This window comes from Cajanus cajan, chromosome 3 (genome assembly GCF_000230855.2).
Source record: "Cajanus cajan strain Asha chromosome 3, NIPB_CcT2T_4, whole genome shotgun sequence".
Lineage (NCBI taxonomy): Eukaryota > Viridiplantae > Streptophyta > Magnoliopsida > Fabales > Fabaceae > Cajanus > Cajanus cajan.
Window position 1 is genome coordinate 28,060,338 of NC_138519.1, and position 12,715 is coordinate 28,073,052.

General features: G+C 31.8%; 3 protein-coding genes across 6 annotated transcripts; 1 reads left to right on the plus strand and 2 right to left on the minus strand.

Moving 5' to 3' along the window:
- Positions 1-2,192: 2,192 nt before the first annotated feature.
- On the plus strand, positions 2,193-3,784 carry LOC109791649 (uncharacterized). Its single transcript, XM_020350968.3, has one exon. The coding sequence runs from the start codon at positions 2,321-2,323 to the stop codon at positions 3,569-3,571; it is 1,251 nt and encodes a 416-aa protein (XP_020206557.2). The 5' UTR covers positions 2,193-2,320; the 3' UTR covers positions 3,572-3,784.
- Positions 3,785-4,760: 976 nt separating this feature from the next.
- On the minus strand, positions 4,761-9,935 carry PSRP4 (plastid-specific ribosomal protein 4). 4 transcript variants are annotated; one of them, XM_083070768.1, is made up of 3 exons: positions 9,356-9,778; positions 5,241-5,305; positions 4,761-5,123 (listed from the first exon to the last, which is right to left on the minus strand). In XM_083070768.1, exons 1-3 carry the CDS (start codon positions 9,693-9,695, stop codon positions 4,989-4,991), a joined length of 540 nt encoding a protein of 179 aa, XP_082926894.1. In that variant the 5' UTR covers positions 9,696-9,778; the 3' UTR covers positions 4,761-4,988. The 4 variants fall into 4 exon arrangements, with proteins under 4 accessions (XP_082926894.1, XP_020206558.1, XP_082926895.1 ...); XM_020350969.3 differs by lacking the exon at positions 9,356-9,778 and adding an exon at positions 5,421-5,675 and having other exon boundaries at positions 4,849-5,123; XM_083070769.1 differs by lacking the exons at positions 4,761-5,123; positions 5,241-5,305 and adding exons at positions 6,286-6,732; positions 6,820-6,872 and having other exon boundaries at positions 9,356-9,935.
- LOC109791652 (UPF0481 protein At3g47200) lies at positions 8,134-9,349 on the minus strand. The gene has a single exon (XM_020350971.3). The coding sequence runs from the start codon at positions 9,315-9,317 to the stop codon at positions 8,256-8,258; it is 1,062 nt and encodes a 353-aa protein (XP_020206560.2). The 5' UTR covers positions 9,318-9,349; the 3' UTR covers positions 8,134-8,255.
- Positions 9,936-12,715: the final 2,780 nt, after the last annotated feature.

Here is a 12,715-nt window from a genome sequence, read left to right on the forward strand (position 1 = left end):
ATACAATTACAAATAATTTAAAATTTTAAAACATAAATATAATTAATACCCGTGCTTTGCACCACCCACCTGTCGATAACAAAGAAACGTGCTAAGTCGTTCCACGACTTGCGTTTTGCAAAATGCAAACAGCTTTGGTCAACGGACCTTACAGCTATAAAAACATCACAAATGATGAAGTTTGGGGCCATTAATTTTAAAATATTAATTTACAAATGATTTGTTTGATATCATTAGAGCTCTCTCTCTCTTTTTCTCATTTAATACTCAAGAGGTACTATTTTCCAATGAAAATTAAAAGTACACTTGTGGCATTTAATATAATGTTTTATTACACATTACAAAAATAAAATCTACCTAAATTTTGTCCTTTACTATCCTTGGTTTTCTTGTGTGCATGCATGATTGCAACACAAGTTACACTATCAACGTGCAACAACTATCCATCATCTGAATCCTAACCCCAAGTATCGTGTTTAGGTGGTATTTTGACCATAGCGAGTTTCGTATAAGTCACTTCATAATGCCATACCTATAAATCTATAAATAATATAAAAGAACACTTTTCTTCAATAATTTTGTTTTAAATATTTTTTCTTCCAATAATTTTCTCCTATATATATAACACTACCATATATAAAATAATCTACTGCTGAAAATAATTAAAAACAAATAAATATATCAAAACAAAAAAAAATTAGATAAAAATATTTTAATAATTACTGATCATTATTTGTTTTTGCTAAATCCAATTGTTATATATTATAAAAATTATTTTCATAAAATAAAAGGAAAAATTGAAAAAAAATATTTTATGTAAAAGAAAACTATTTTTTAAAAATATTTTGACAAAACTAAAAAGATCAAAATATTTAATTCCACAAAATTGGAAAAATTTTACTATTATTTGATTAACATTGATAAAATTAAAATGATATTAATTAACATTAATAAAATATTTAAAACATTTTCATTTATCAATTCAAATAATGTATATTATAAAAAGTTACAATAAAAATCATTTATTTATTATTTATCTTAAAATATTATTATAATATATCATATTCTCATTAATCATTGACTAATTATTTTCCTTTCTTAAATCATTTAATTAATTATGTAAAATAAAAAAAATGATATTTCAAGTTTTAATCATATTTCAAAAATATTTAATATATCGTACGTAGATTTTACGCTAAATTATAAACGATACCTTTTATATAATCTAGATATTTTAATATTTTAATTACCATTAAATTAAGATAAATTATATTCTCATTTTTTTTATAACAAATTCGTATTCTTATTAATCATTGATTAATCAAAACATTAGATTTTATGTAACAATAATTACACCAAAATAATCATTACCTCTTATTTATTATTAGGAATTTTTTCCTTTTTCTTTTGTGTTATGAAGAATCTTTTTACATTATTATTTTATAATTATTCAACCATTTATTCGGTTTAAGAAACTATGCATATTATACATGAAAAAAATAAAATAAAATACACATTTTTTTTCTTGATATTATTATCATTTGATTAACATTGATCAAATTAAAACAATATTAATTACCATTAATAAAAGGAAAAAAAATATAAAAAAAATATATATTTTATGCAAATGAAAACGTTCTTTAAAGACTTTGACTAAATTAAAATTGAAGGAAAAGTTATAACAAGTAATCAAATTGGTCTCCAGGTCATTAAGTCTTTAAGATGTTAGCATTCAATTCAAATTTTAATGAATACATTTTTCATCAATTGTTTCATTCACAATGATTATTAATAAAAGTCAAGGTCAATTTTTAAAGAAAATTAAAGTGTATCTTCTAAAAACCAATTTTTTTTCATAGTCAATTATACGTAAGAATTTCAAGAATTACATCAAAGAATATATTAAAAATTTGATAGTGAAAATAAAGATCCAAGTATGTGATCTAATGCCGTCTAAAAGGAATTTTCATTAATTTGTGACAAATTAATATAAATTTATTTTTTAATATTATTTTTTTAAACTTATTCTTAATATTATTATACTTTATATCTACTGTTGCCGTCAATTTTTAATCATGTAATCAATTAAATATTAAATCACCTAACTTACCAAAATAAACTATGCATCACACAGATATAAATTTAGTTATTGTATAATATCAAATTCTAGATAACAATTTTTGCATGTATCATTTAATATAGCCTTTGTCTTTGACTTTGTAATTATAAAAGAAAAACAGTATATTAGAGTATACCATACCAAAAACAAAACTTGGAACCAATAATTGCAACTTTCATCAGACATAGAAGAATTGTGAGGATGTTTGTTCATCAGATTCTTAAACACGCCAAGCTATCTGTCTTCCCTCTAATCACTTTCTCTGCCATAATTTTTCTTATCCATGCAGATAGTATCATCTACAATGATTCCCTACACTCTGCAGCTGGTACAGAAGCACCAAAGAAGTTGCCAGCTCACAATCACATAACAAAGGAAGGAATAAGGTCAACACTTGTTCATATACCTTTACGTTCCATTCAAGAGAAGGATGAAGCTGATAGTCGAAACCAGAATGCTCTAGTTGCCCCATTCAATGCCACAGAAGAAGAAAGAATAGCTTGGTTTCGAGAACAGCTGCATAACTTCAAGATTCTCAAGTCAAACAATTTGACACGACAATTTCATGCTCGAGTTTTGGGATTTTTCAGCCAGGAATGTGAGGCTCAGTTTTTCATGACTTGGATTTCACCTGCAAGCTTATTTGGAGGGAGAGAATTGCTGTCTGTGGAAAGCGTTTTCAAGAACCATCCTAAGGCATGTATAATAATTTTATCAAGAACTTTGGACACCAGACATGGCTACAGAATCCTGAAACCACTGCTTGATCACGGGTTCAAAGTGCAGCCAATAGCCCCAGACTTGCCATTTTTGTTCAAGAGGACTCCAGCTGAAGCTTGGTTTCATGAGTTGAAGAAGGGTAGAAAGGATCCTGGTGAGATTCCCTTGTCTCAGAATCTATCTAATCTGATAAGACTTGCAGTTCTCTACAAATATGGCGGTGTCTACATAGATGCAGATTTTATGGTTCTTAAACCCTTAACAGGGTTAAGGAATTCTATTGGTGCACAAAGCATGAATTTGAATTCTAAGCACTGGACCAGATTAAATAATGCAGTTCTGATTTTTGATAGGAGACATCCACTTCTGCATAGATTCATCAGCGAATTTTCGTCGACTTTTGATGGAAATAAATGGGGGCACAACGGTCCCTACTTGGTTTCCAGAGTGATTAAAAGGCTGGGGAAAAGGCATGATTTCAACTTTACAATCTTGCCTCCTATGGCCTTTTATCCAGTGGACTGGAACAAGATAAGTGGGTTATTTACAAAGCCAGAAACTTTGGAAGAATCAAGATGGGTAGAAGCCAAACTGCTTCAGCTCAGAGGGAAGACTTATGGGATTCATCTATGGAACAAACATAGTAACAGATTGAGAATTCAAGAAGGAAGCGTCATAGGAAGACTTGTATCAGATTACTGTGTCATTTGCAACCATAAATACAGTTCTTAGATAATAGTTGTTGACATGTTCACAGTTCATCATTCAGGGGAACCAAAATATCTTTTGCATACCAAATTTTTATTCTTCCCACTGTACAGGAAATACTCTGATTGTAGTCAATCACAAGTAACTATATAGTGGAGGAACTCTCTTGCAGTCTTCAAAAAATATTGATTTTCTACCTTTATTATTATTTCAATAAAAAAAAAGCTTAAAATCCAATAGTAACTGCAATTTCCCCCAATTTTTGGAAGTGAAACACGGTAACCATGATGCAATTGCAATTGAAAACAACTAGCAATCTAAACCTTAGATAGGAGTTGTCTGAATCTAAATTTTCTACACTTTTACAAAATGATCCTGCCAATCTACTATTGAAAACTTTTTTCTTGTAAATTTGGTTAACTTCGGTCTTTATAATCTAAATGCCAAAATTTGCAACCATACATATCTACGCATTGGGGCTAACCTACTTTCTCTATCAGTTCTTGACAAACGGGTGGACTAATCTGCTTGATAACTGCCCAAGGATTCTGGAATTCATGCTTTAGTCAAGCTAGTATGCGCCATTTCATTAATCTCCTGAGGGATGTTTTCTACTTACCTTAATAGTCACCAACTTCTACTTGTATAAGCTGAGGACAAAGATACACAGGAAGCAGCTGAAGATGCCAAAGAAGATGAAGACATATAACTTATGGTGCCCTATGTTCTGCGTGTACACTGTGATCTTCAGAGACAATAAACCAGTAGATTCTACATCTCTTTCCTAAGTAGATTCAATATGACGTGTCCAAAAGCACTACAAGAACAATGCAAATAAAATATACCCGTTTCTTTACTCCTTTAAATTTCAAGATCTAGCATAATGGAGAACACAAAGAAGGCCAACATCACTAAAAGACTTAAGATGACTGCACCTTTCATTGAAATGTAATACAAAAACACAATATTAAACCTAAGCCCCAAATTGAACATAGAAAAGTACTGTGCTAGGGAAGCATGTGCATTTTCATTGCAAGGTTTAATTTGGTAAAACAGAACTTTTCCAGTGTTACCAACGCACTCAGTACTCACAGTCCTATCCCTTTCCCATTATCTCATTCTACTAACATCTCTTACTTTTCTTTAACATAAGCAGAAACCTTTGCCTAGTGATAAATGAGATTACACAAAAAGTCCAATGAAGCACAAATCCTAACAAAAATCCACCCAATATTTTTATTTTAAAAAATAACTATTGTCTTTCCAATTCCCAGCTCCAAAACAACAGAAAGAAAACACAGTGACCTCAATTAAGGATAATGCAAATTTAAAAGTAAAAACTGATATAACACAAGCAAAATCCAAATTGTGTATGTCACAATGGAATCACATATCAACAACTAAACCATTTAGGACTCAAAATTACAATTCAGCACTAAAATCAGCCAGAAAAGAGTGACTCATCAATTTCAATCTTCACCACCTCATTATCCTCGTACTTGTCTTTCTTCGAAGGTGCCGGTGGTGCATAAAGCCTCGGTGGCCCTCTACTCTTCTTCTTGTCCTTTGGCCTCGCCTAATAATAAATAACCCCCAACTTAACATAATATTATAACCGAGAAAAACAAAACCTGAAAATAAATAAAATAATAATAATTTTGATTAAAAAGAGAAAATGGGAGTAGAAGTTTACATTTCCAAATGAATGGTTGAAGCGTTTACCCTTTGCAGTTTTTCTGTCTCCTCTGCCACAGTACACTGGCAGAAACAAAAAAATAGTCAAATTTGGAAATGGGGTGTTAGAATTCATACACAACAAAGCGAAATTATTAAAAAGTTTGCTTTTTTTTTTTTTAATTGCTGAAGCAAGTACCAGAAGGGGTTGGGGTGAGAGTGGAGGATGCAGAGGCTGAGAGGGAAGGAAAGGGAGTGGAGAGCGGTGAAGAGAGAGTTTGGGAGTGAGAGAAAGAAAGGTGAGAAGAGGAATTGTTCAATTGAATGGAGAGTGGAGGAGGTGATGCTAAGAGTAGTGACGCCATGGCTGAGGATAACTAAAGAGATAAGGTTTCAGAAGGAGGAAAAATAGTGCAGTGTGGTTGATTCTAGTTATAGAAGTGTAATTCGAACTTAAGTGTTTTTCTTTTTAAACCACGAGAAATAAGAAAGAGGAAAATTGGATGTGAAAAGAGTAAATAGACAAAGGGTAATGTTGAAAATATTTTTAAACTATTATTATAGCTTAAAATTAATATTAATTTTTTAAATGATTAAAAACTTACGGAATATTTTGTATTTACAATTATTCTTGTTTAGTCAATAAAATTTATATTTATATAATATTTTTTTAATAAATCTTCTTTTAATATATTTATTTATAAAATTTTATCAATATATATTAATTTATATTTATTTAATTAACTTAATAGTAGTATTATTAAAATGAATAATATATAATCTTTTATTTAGTATAATACATACACGCATAATTTTGATTTTTATCCAAAAGTTTATATATCATATCTTTCATCGACGAAATTTATTAGTTTAGTGATTAATAATGTTGATAAAGGTAAAGGTAAAGGTAATTATTAATTGAATCAATTTTTTTTTAATGAACATAGTATATAAAGTATTTCAAAATATATAAAGAATTCATCTACGTTTGTAAGATATTATTTACAATACCCAAACATTATTTTAAAATAATTACTGAATTAAGAAACTTGTTTCTGTCAACATGTTGTAAAGGATTATTTTCCAAAATATCTAGTAGTCGGTTAAAATATAGATACAGTATTATATAGGTATTTTTAGTATCCTTAAATTAAATAAAATTTTTATTTTGATAATAAGTGTCGATTGAAATTAATTTTCATTATGCGGGTTATCATGAAACTCTAATTTTATTTAAAATGCAAGTTAATTTGATTTTTCTTGAATTACTGTATGTGTTGGAAAGTTATCAAAAAAAACCTGGGTATTGGATAATGATAATTAATGTGAATAGATGAATAGATGAAGTGCATAGTTGATATAGTTTAGATGTTTGAAGTTTTTTGTCGGTGTTTCTCAACCGTGTCTTTGTGTACTCCCAGGATGAAAGTAAGACTAATCAGGAGGCTCTTTGCTACCTGCATCAAAACCTTCTGCTTAATACCAAAAGGTTGTGTACTTGCACTTGTAGTCTATAAAAAACGCATTCAAAAAATTAGAGCTAACAGAATGAAACAAGAATTGGTAAGCTCAAGGTTTTGATGCAAAAAGTAAACAACCTTCAGGTTTTCAGCTTTAACCTTATGCTGACTTTGATCCCCGGAGTAGACAACTACACTTGAGAAACACTCAAAGAACATCAAAACTTGATCATATCAATCTCAAACAAAAGTGTGCACTTCATCTATTCACATTATCATTATCCAATACCCAGATATTTACAATAACTTTCCAACTCATAACAGTATGCAAGGAAAAATTAAACTTATTAAGCTCAAGATGTTTTTACTTCTAGGAAGGAAGTTTTCTCAGCTGAAATGCAACAAATTTGTTATATACCTATATACCTGCATCTTATCTTTTCTAGAACCAACAAATCCTTTTTTATTTTTGAAGTTGCTGTATTCTTCCTTTATATAATAATGTCTTTCAATTAAGCAATCCTCTATTTTTAATAGCTGACTTAGCTACATGCACAATTTATTCAACTACAGAACCATGATGAACAAGGTCAGAATTCACCAACATAAGGTGCATACTTGTAATTAACTCTATATTTGACTCCTTGGGTAGTCCAACCAGATGCATCCCATATTGTTGCATACAAAGTCATTGGCTTAGAGGGGAAATCTCCTCTCTAATAGGAACATGGATAAACAATAATACACAGTTATGAAAATAAGTGAGCAGCAACTCACACTTCAAAGTAGAAATTTACATGGTTGAATAAGCAAGCAACAACTGAATTCCTTATTTATTACAGTAACTATAGATAGTAGTAACTAAGGAAAGAAAAAGAATATTAGTGACAGCTTATGATTTTAGGCAGACAAAAGTATTCGAGTGCTAAAAGGATATATACCATTTAAGTTTTAGTAACCTTAGTATCTGATTCTATTCATTCTCAACAAGTAAGCAAAGCATCAGATATATCAGATATAGTACTGATACCATTACAGGAAAAAAATACTTGTTTGATAGAATGGGACAAGAAAACTAGAGAAAATCTTTCTTCATTTGGCATGTCTGTTTTGTTATACCCCTGTCTCATACTTTCTCTGTGTGAAAGAATGGATACAAACCCAAAATTGATTAGCTGCAGCCGAACCATCACAAATTCACAAGAAGGCCTAAAAAAGGAAAATTGAAGAGAAGCGATCTAAATACACAATCATTAATCAAACTCCTGTTTTAATTCCATTAAAACAACTTGGACTAATTAATAGTTGAATTCTAGTTTTGTTCAAGGCATACTTTTACGTTCCTTGTATATTCTCTATTTACACATTCATTGTTCTTATTAGAAAATACTTGAGCCACAGAGAAGCAAAATCAGTAAAACCATGATTGCTAACTAGCAAAAACACTATTGCTAAAACAAAATCAATCATTGATTCATTCATTTGGTAAAAAACCAATATACAGACACATGATCCCACTTTCCACTTGATTCCATGTTTGCTAATAGAAACTTGGTAAAATTAGAAAACACCCATCATTTATTGGGGTGGACAGCATAATAGGCCTGTATAAAAGTGAGAACAAGGAGCGCAACAGCTGCTAAAACTCCTATGAATTTCCACACTGTGGGGATATGATCCCTTATCAAAATTTTGTACCAGTTCCACCAATAGTAAACAATGGTTTCACAAACCCCTCTGCACCGATGCCAAGTCACAATAGGCAATTGTTGCAAAGCCATTATTCTGACATTCCTCACTCTGTGCGCGTTCAAGCTCTCACAAATCACCTCATAACTCGAATCCATGTACTCAGCTCCATTGGAAATCGTTCGAAACAGATTCAACAATTCCTCATTGCTCTTCCCAGCCTCGTTCACTATAACCCCCTTCTCTTTCAACAGCTCAACATCATGCTTACAACAAACCAAACCTTTGAAAAACAAAGCATACGAAGTGTACTTACACCTTATCCAAATTTTGCTCTGCTCCCATGCAATCAAATTCCTCCACCTCACTTCCGTCGTTTCCTTAACATACAACTGCGGAATCCGCAGCACCTCACCATCGAAACTTATCTCAAAGTTGAACCAATCCACCAACCTATGGCGATTCCTTGTGCTTCCACCTTCAATCGCTATTCCAGCAGCTACAAGCCTCGTGGCACACCGCAACAACTCTTGCTTCGCGAGTTTCCCCTCTTGCTGGTTCTGCTCCACTGTGGACAAGTGCATCAAGTGAAGTATGTGGACACCCCCCGAGTTATCCACACCATTGTACCCAAATGCTTCGCGAACAATATTCGCAACGCGATGATCATCGTCGATGTTACTACCATCAGGGAAGACCTTTCGATACAACTTCTTGAGAACAATGAAGGGAATTTGATTCTCAAGCTTCGTGATATCATTCAAAACAGCCACCATCTTCTCCTCGTTTTTTAGTATAGGATCATTGGAATAATTATTCGTATTATTGTTGTTGTTACTGTTAGTATTAGTAATAGTAGTGTTGTTGTTGTTAGTATCACCATTACCATTGATAAAATCTTTTAGTCTTATGAGAAGTTCTAACAGAAAACAACCATCAACTATCATTATTTTACTCAGTTCTTGTGGCTCTGATTCGATGTTACCTCCGTAACTGGCGATAATTAATTTTTCTAATTTGAGGATGTCGGTGCCGCATTCTCGGAGCCTTTGTTCTGATCTTCTATTTTGCTGCTCATGGGGACCTTTCCGGTCGAGGAACTCGCGCATGTAGCGCCATTTGGTCTCTTCCATTCGCTGCAGGTGGCGGGTGGTTCCTCTGTGCAAGGGTCCAATGGAGACCTCTTTGGGCTTGAAGGCTGCGACGTTTGGGACACGAAGCTCGTCGGTGACGGTTGAAATACTGCAGGCTTGGACTTGGCCGTGGTAGAGGGAACCCAGCATCACCTCGATGGGAAGCATCCAACTGGAGTCGGATTGGCTCATCTTGGATGGGAAATTGAAGGGAAAGAGAGGGAGAAGGGAGAAATGATTGATGAAGCAAATACTTGTACAGTGCTACATACTTAATGGAAATGGAAAAGCAACATGTTCGAACTTTCTTTGTAACTTCTTGGTAGAGTAATGGGAAATTCCATGCGTGATACCATTGGTCAGAATTGCTTCACGGATTGAAACATGTTAGAACCGGCTTTTTTAAGTCAATGGGTGACCAATGATTTGGTGGATTTTAAGTCAACTAGTATATTGTGAAATTTTAGATTTTTTTTAAGGTACAGTCAGGCTTTTAAATTGCAGTCGGCAACCGTAAGTGCAACGACAATATAGCTGTTGCGGTGTTCATCGCAATCACAACGGTTCGCAATTGTAGTGTGATTTTAATTCACTTAATATTTCGCAATTCAACCGTAATATAACTGTTTTATTCAAATAAATTTAGTCACATGAGATATTAAAGAAACAAGAAAGACAATTAATGATGGTCGGTTGAAATATTGGGGGTGTCTATAATATATTTTAAGAAAGTGAGAAAGATTTTGAATAAAAAAAAAAACAGATTTAATTATTTATTTATATTCGTGTCAATATATAATAATTTTACACCAAAACATGACAATAGACACAATAATTACAATTTACATCGCAATAGATACAATAATTGCAATCATAATTGTCACAATCATAACTGTGACAACAATTTAAAACCATGTACAATATCAATATTTTTTTTTTATAGATTTTAGTATAAAATTTAGAAGTTTTCTTTAAATTGTAAATATGTACTGGTTATTAGTTTTTATTAAGCAAAAAAGTTCTCATATATTAGAAAAAAGGCCCTAAATATAACTTTAAATAAGAAAAATAATTTCTCACGAAATTTGTTTTAGGAATGATGCATCGATTGTTATATAAAATTCTACATTATTAGAATAAGAAAACTTACATGAGTAATATTTCTTATGAATAAAAAAAATGACATACACAAGTTTATAGAAACATGCAAAAATTTTATTAATATAAAATTTTGAATAATAATAAAAAATAAATTTAAATTCAAAGGCAACAATGTTGCATCATTGTAAATACATATGGAATGGACATATGTGGAAAAATTATATCTCCTCAAACAAATGTAAAAACAAAAACACAGAGACATTTTAATTAGCTTCTGCATATGCTATATTGCTAATACTTTTGTAATCTTGATGATTCTACCTCCCTATTCTTTTTTCTTTGTATTTTCATTTGAGTGGTAATTTATTTATATTATCTTCATTAATTTTGAGTGCCTTGGATTCTTATTCCTGGAATTTGCATTTAATTTTTTTTAATCATGGATTCCATTTGGTATGAATTTTCCACTTAAGAATTTTCATGGTTTACATTTGATGAGAAAATATTTTTGAAACATACAAACTGGCAGCATAAGAGCTGATGGGATAGAAATCTAAACTCAATTCAATTAATGGAAATGATGAATGGTATGAAAAAGGTTGGACAAAGATTTTTGTACCATTCATAATCATGATTTTTGCTTTTATTAAAAAGCCAATTAACATCTCCCACCTGATTTCGTCTCGTTGGTAATTAATAAGCAATTCGTACTGGTATAACATTGTTGTTCAATTCAACCTCTTATTTGCTTTCTACAACAAAATGCATACCAAAGAAGAATTTAGTAATGGTTGTCACGCTAATAACTTAAATAAAGAGGCACTTCTGTAAGAGCTAGAACTTAACCATAATCTAGTCTTTGCTAGAATTTACATTTTCTCATTCTGAGTAGTTTTTCTTCTAACATTTTAATCTTTTAATATGTCTGTTTTCATTCAATGATTTTTATATAAGAATTAAAAATTCTGCTCCTCAACGCATATTTGGAACTTGATTCAGTGTCCATGGAAAGTTCATCACTTGAAATTTTTAATTGTTTCCACCTACATGTAAAGGGTTGTATAATCATTAAATCATTAATTAATCCTTTTTTTTTTGTCTTGTCTACGACAAAAATGTTTACGAAAGAAAAAGAAAAATGGTACTCTGGGCCAGGTTAAACATTGGAAACTCAAAAATACTCCCTAAAATTCAAAAGAGACGACAAAAGTCATCACTTTAACCATGTAGAAAGAACTCCTAACAAGTTAAAATAGCACTTCTTACGAGTGATAAAATACTATTGCGGTTTGGAATTTGCTTTGTGCTATGAATATTTTGTCTTTTTCAATTCATGGAATGACCATATCGTGTTTCCTAAACGCGTGTATTATAAATAAGAGAAGAAATCGAGTCAATATGGAAATAAAACAGGAGCGCCATCTCTTGTTTGGCGAAGCTTCGCTGTCTACATGGGTTAGACTTTGAAATGTCATAGACTTCAATTAATAATTATAGTAAGTAATTATAATTAATCAATGATCAGAGTTTGAGTGAATAGTAATGTTGCACCCAAAGTACAGCGTCAAATTCAAATGCACACGTTGTCAGTGGCAAAGGTCGTGAAACATCTGACAGGGGAAATGGTTTAGTGTATTAATTTGATCATTTTTGTCTCTTGTTGTTTTTCTATTGCTTCTGATACTCTATTTGAGAAACATGTTTACGGGCAATAGGAAGCTGCCATACATGGGAGTGATAGCGGCCCATCATTCAAATGCACCAAGGCCCAACTGACTCACTCACAAGCAAGCCCACATGGCTTAAAGAATTCATTTGAATTTATTTTTCTTTTAGTTTTTGTTTCCTCCAAATCTCACCACGTTGATGGTGCATATATTAGTAACATTACTATAATAACCTCAAGCGTGTGGTTTAGCGGTAGGGATTGATCCACGCTTAAGCAAGGTCAAGGGTTCGAATCCTGCCTTGTGTATGTAGTCGCGTTAAATCTGGGGGCCAGCTATCCCACCCTTTGAGGTGCCTTCAACGTAGCGAGGAGATTAGTCACTGCTGTCAGCGGTGGATACTCCATGAACGAAAAAAAAAAAAAAAGTAACATTACAATAATT

What these genes read in the sequence shown, in the direction of transcription:
- LOC109791649 (XM_020350968.3), top strand. Translation starts at nt 2,321, where the DNA reads ATGTTTGTTCATCAGATTCTTAAACACGCCAAGCTATCTGTCTTCCCT.
- LOC109791652 (XM_020350971.3), bottom strand. Translation starts at nt 9,317, where the DNA reads ATGATAGTTGATGGTTGTTTTCTGTTAGAACTTCTCATAAGACTAAAA.
- PSRP4 (XM_083070768.1), bottom strand. Translation starts at nt 9,695, where the DNA reads ATGAGCCAATCCGACTCCAGTTGGATGCTTCCCATCGAGGTGATGCTG. An exon ending in AATTATCGCCAGTTACGGAG is followed by an intron (nt 5,306 to 9,355) that starts GTAACATCGAAT and finishes TGTTTCTGCCAG; the next exon opens with TGTACTGTGGCAGAGGAGAC. An exon ending in TCAACCATTCATTTGGAAAT is followed by an intron (nt 5,124 to 5,240) that starts GTAAACTTCTAC and finishes ATTTATTATTAG; the next exon opens with GCGAGGCCAAAGGACAAGAA.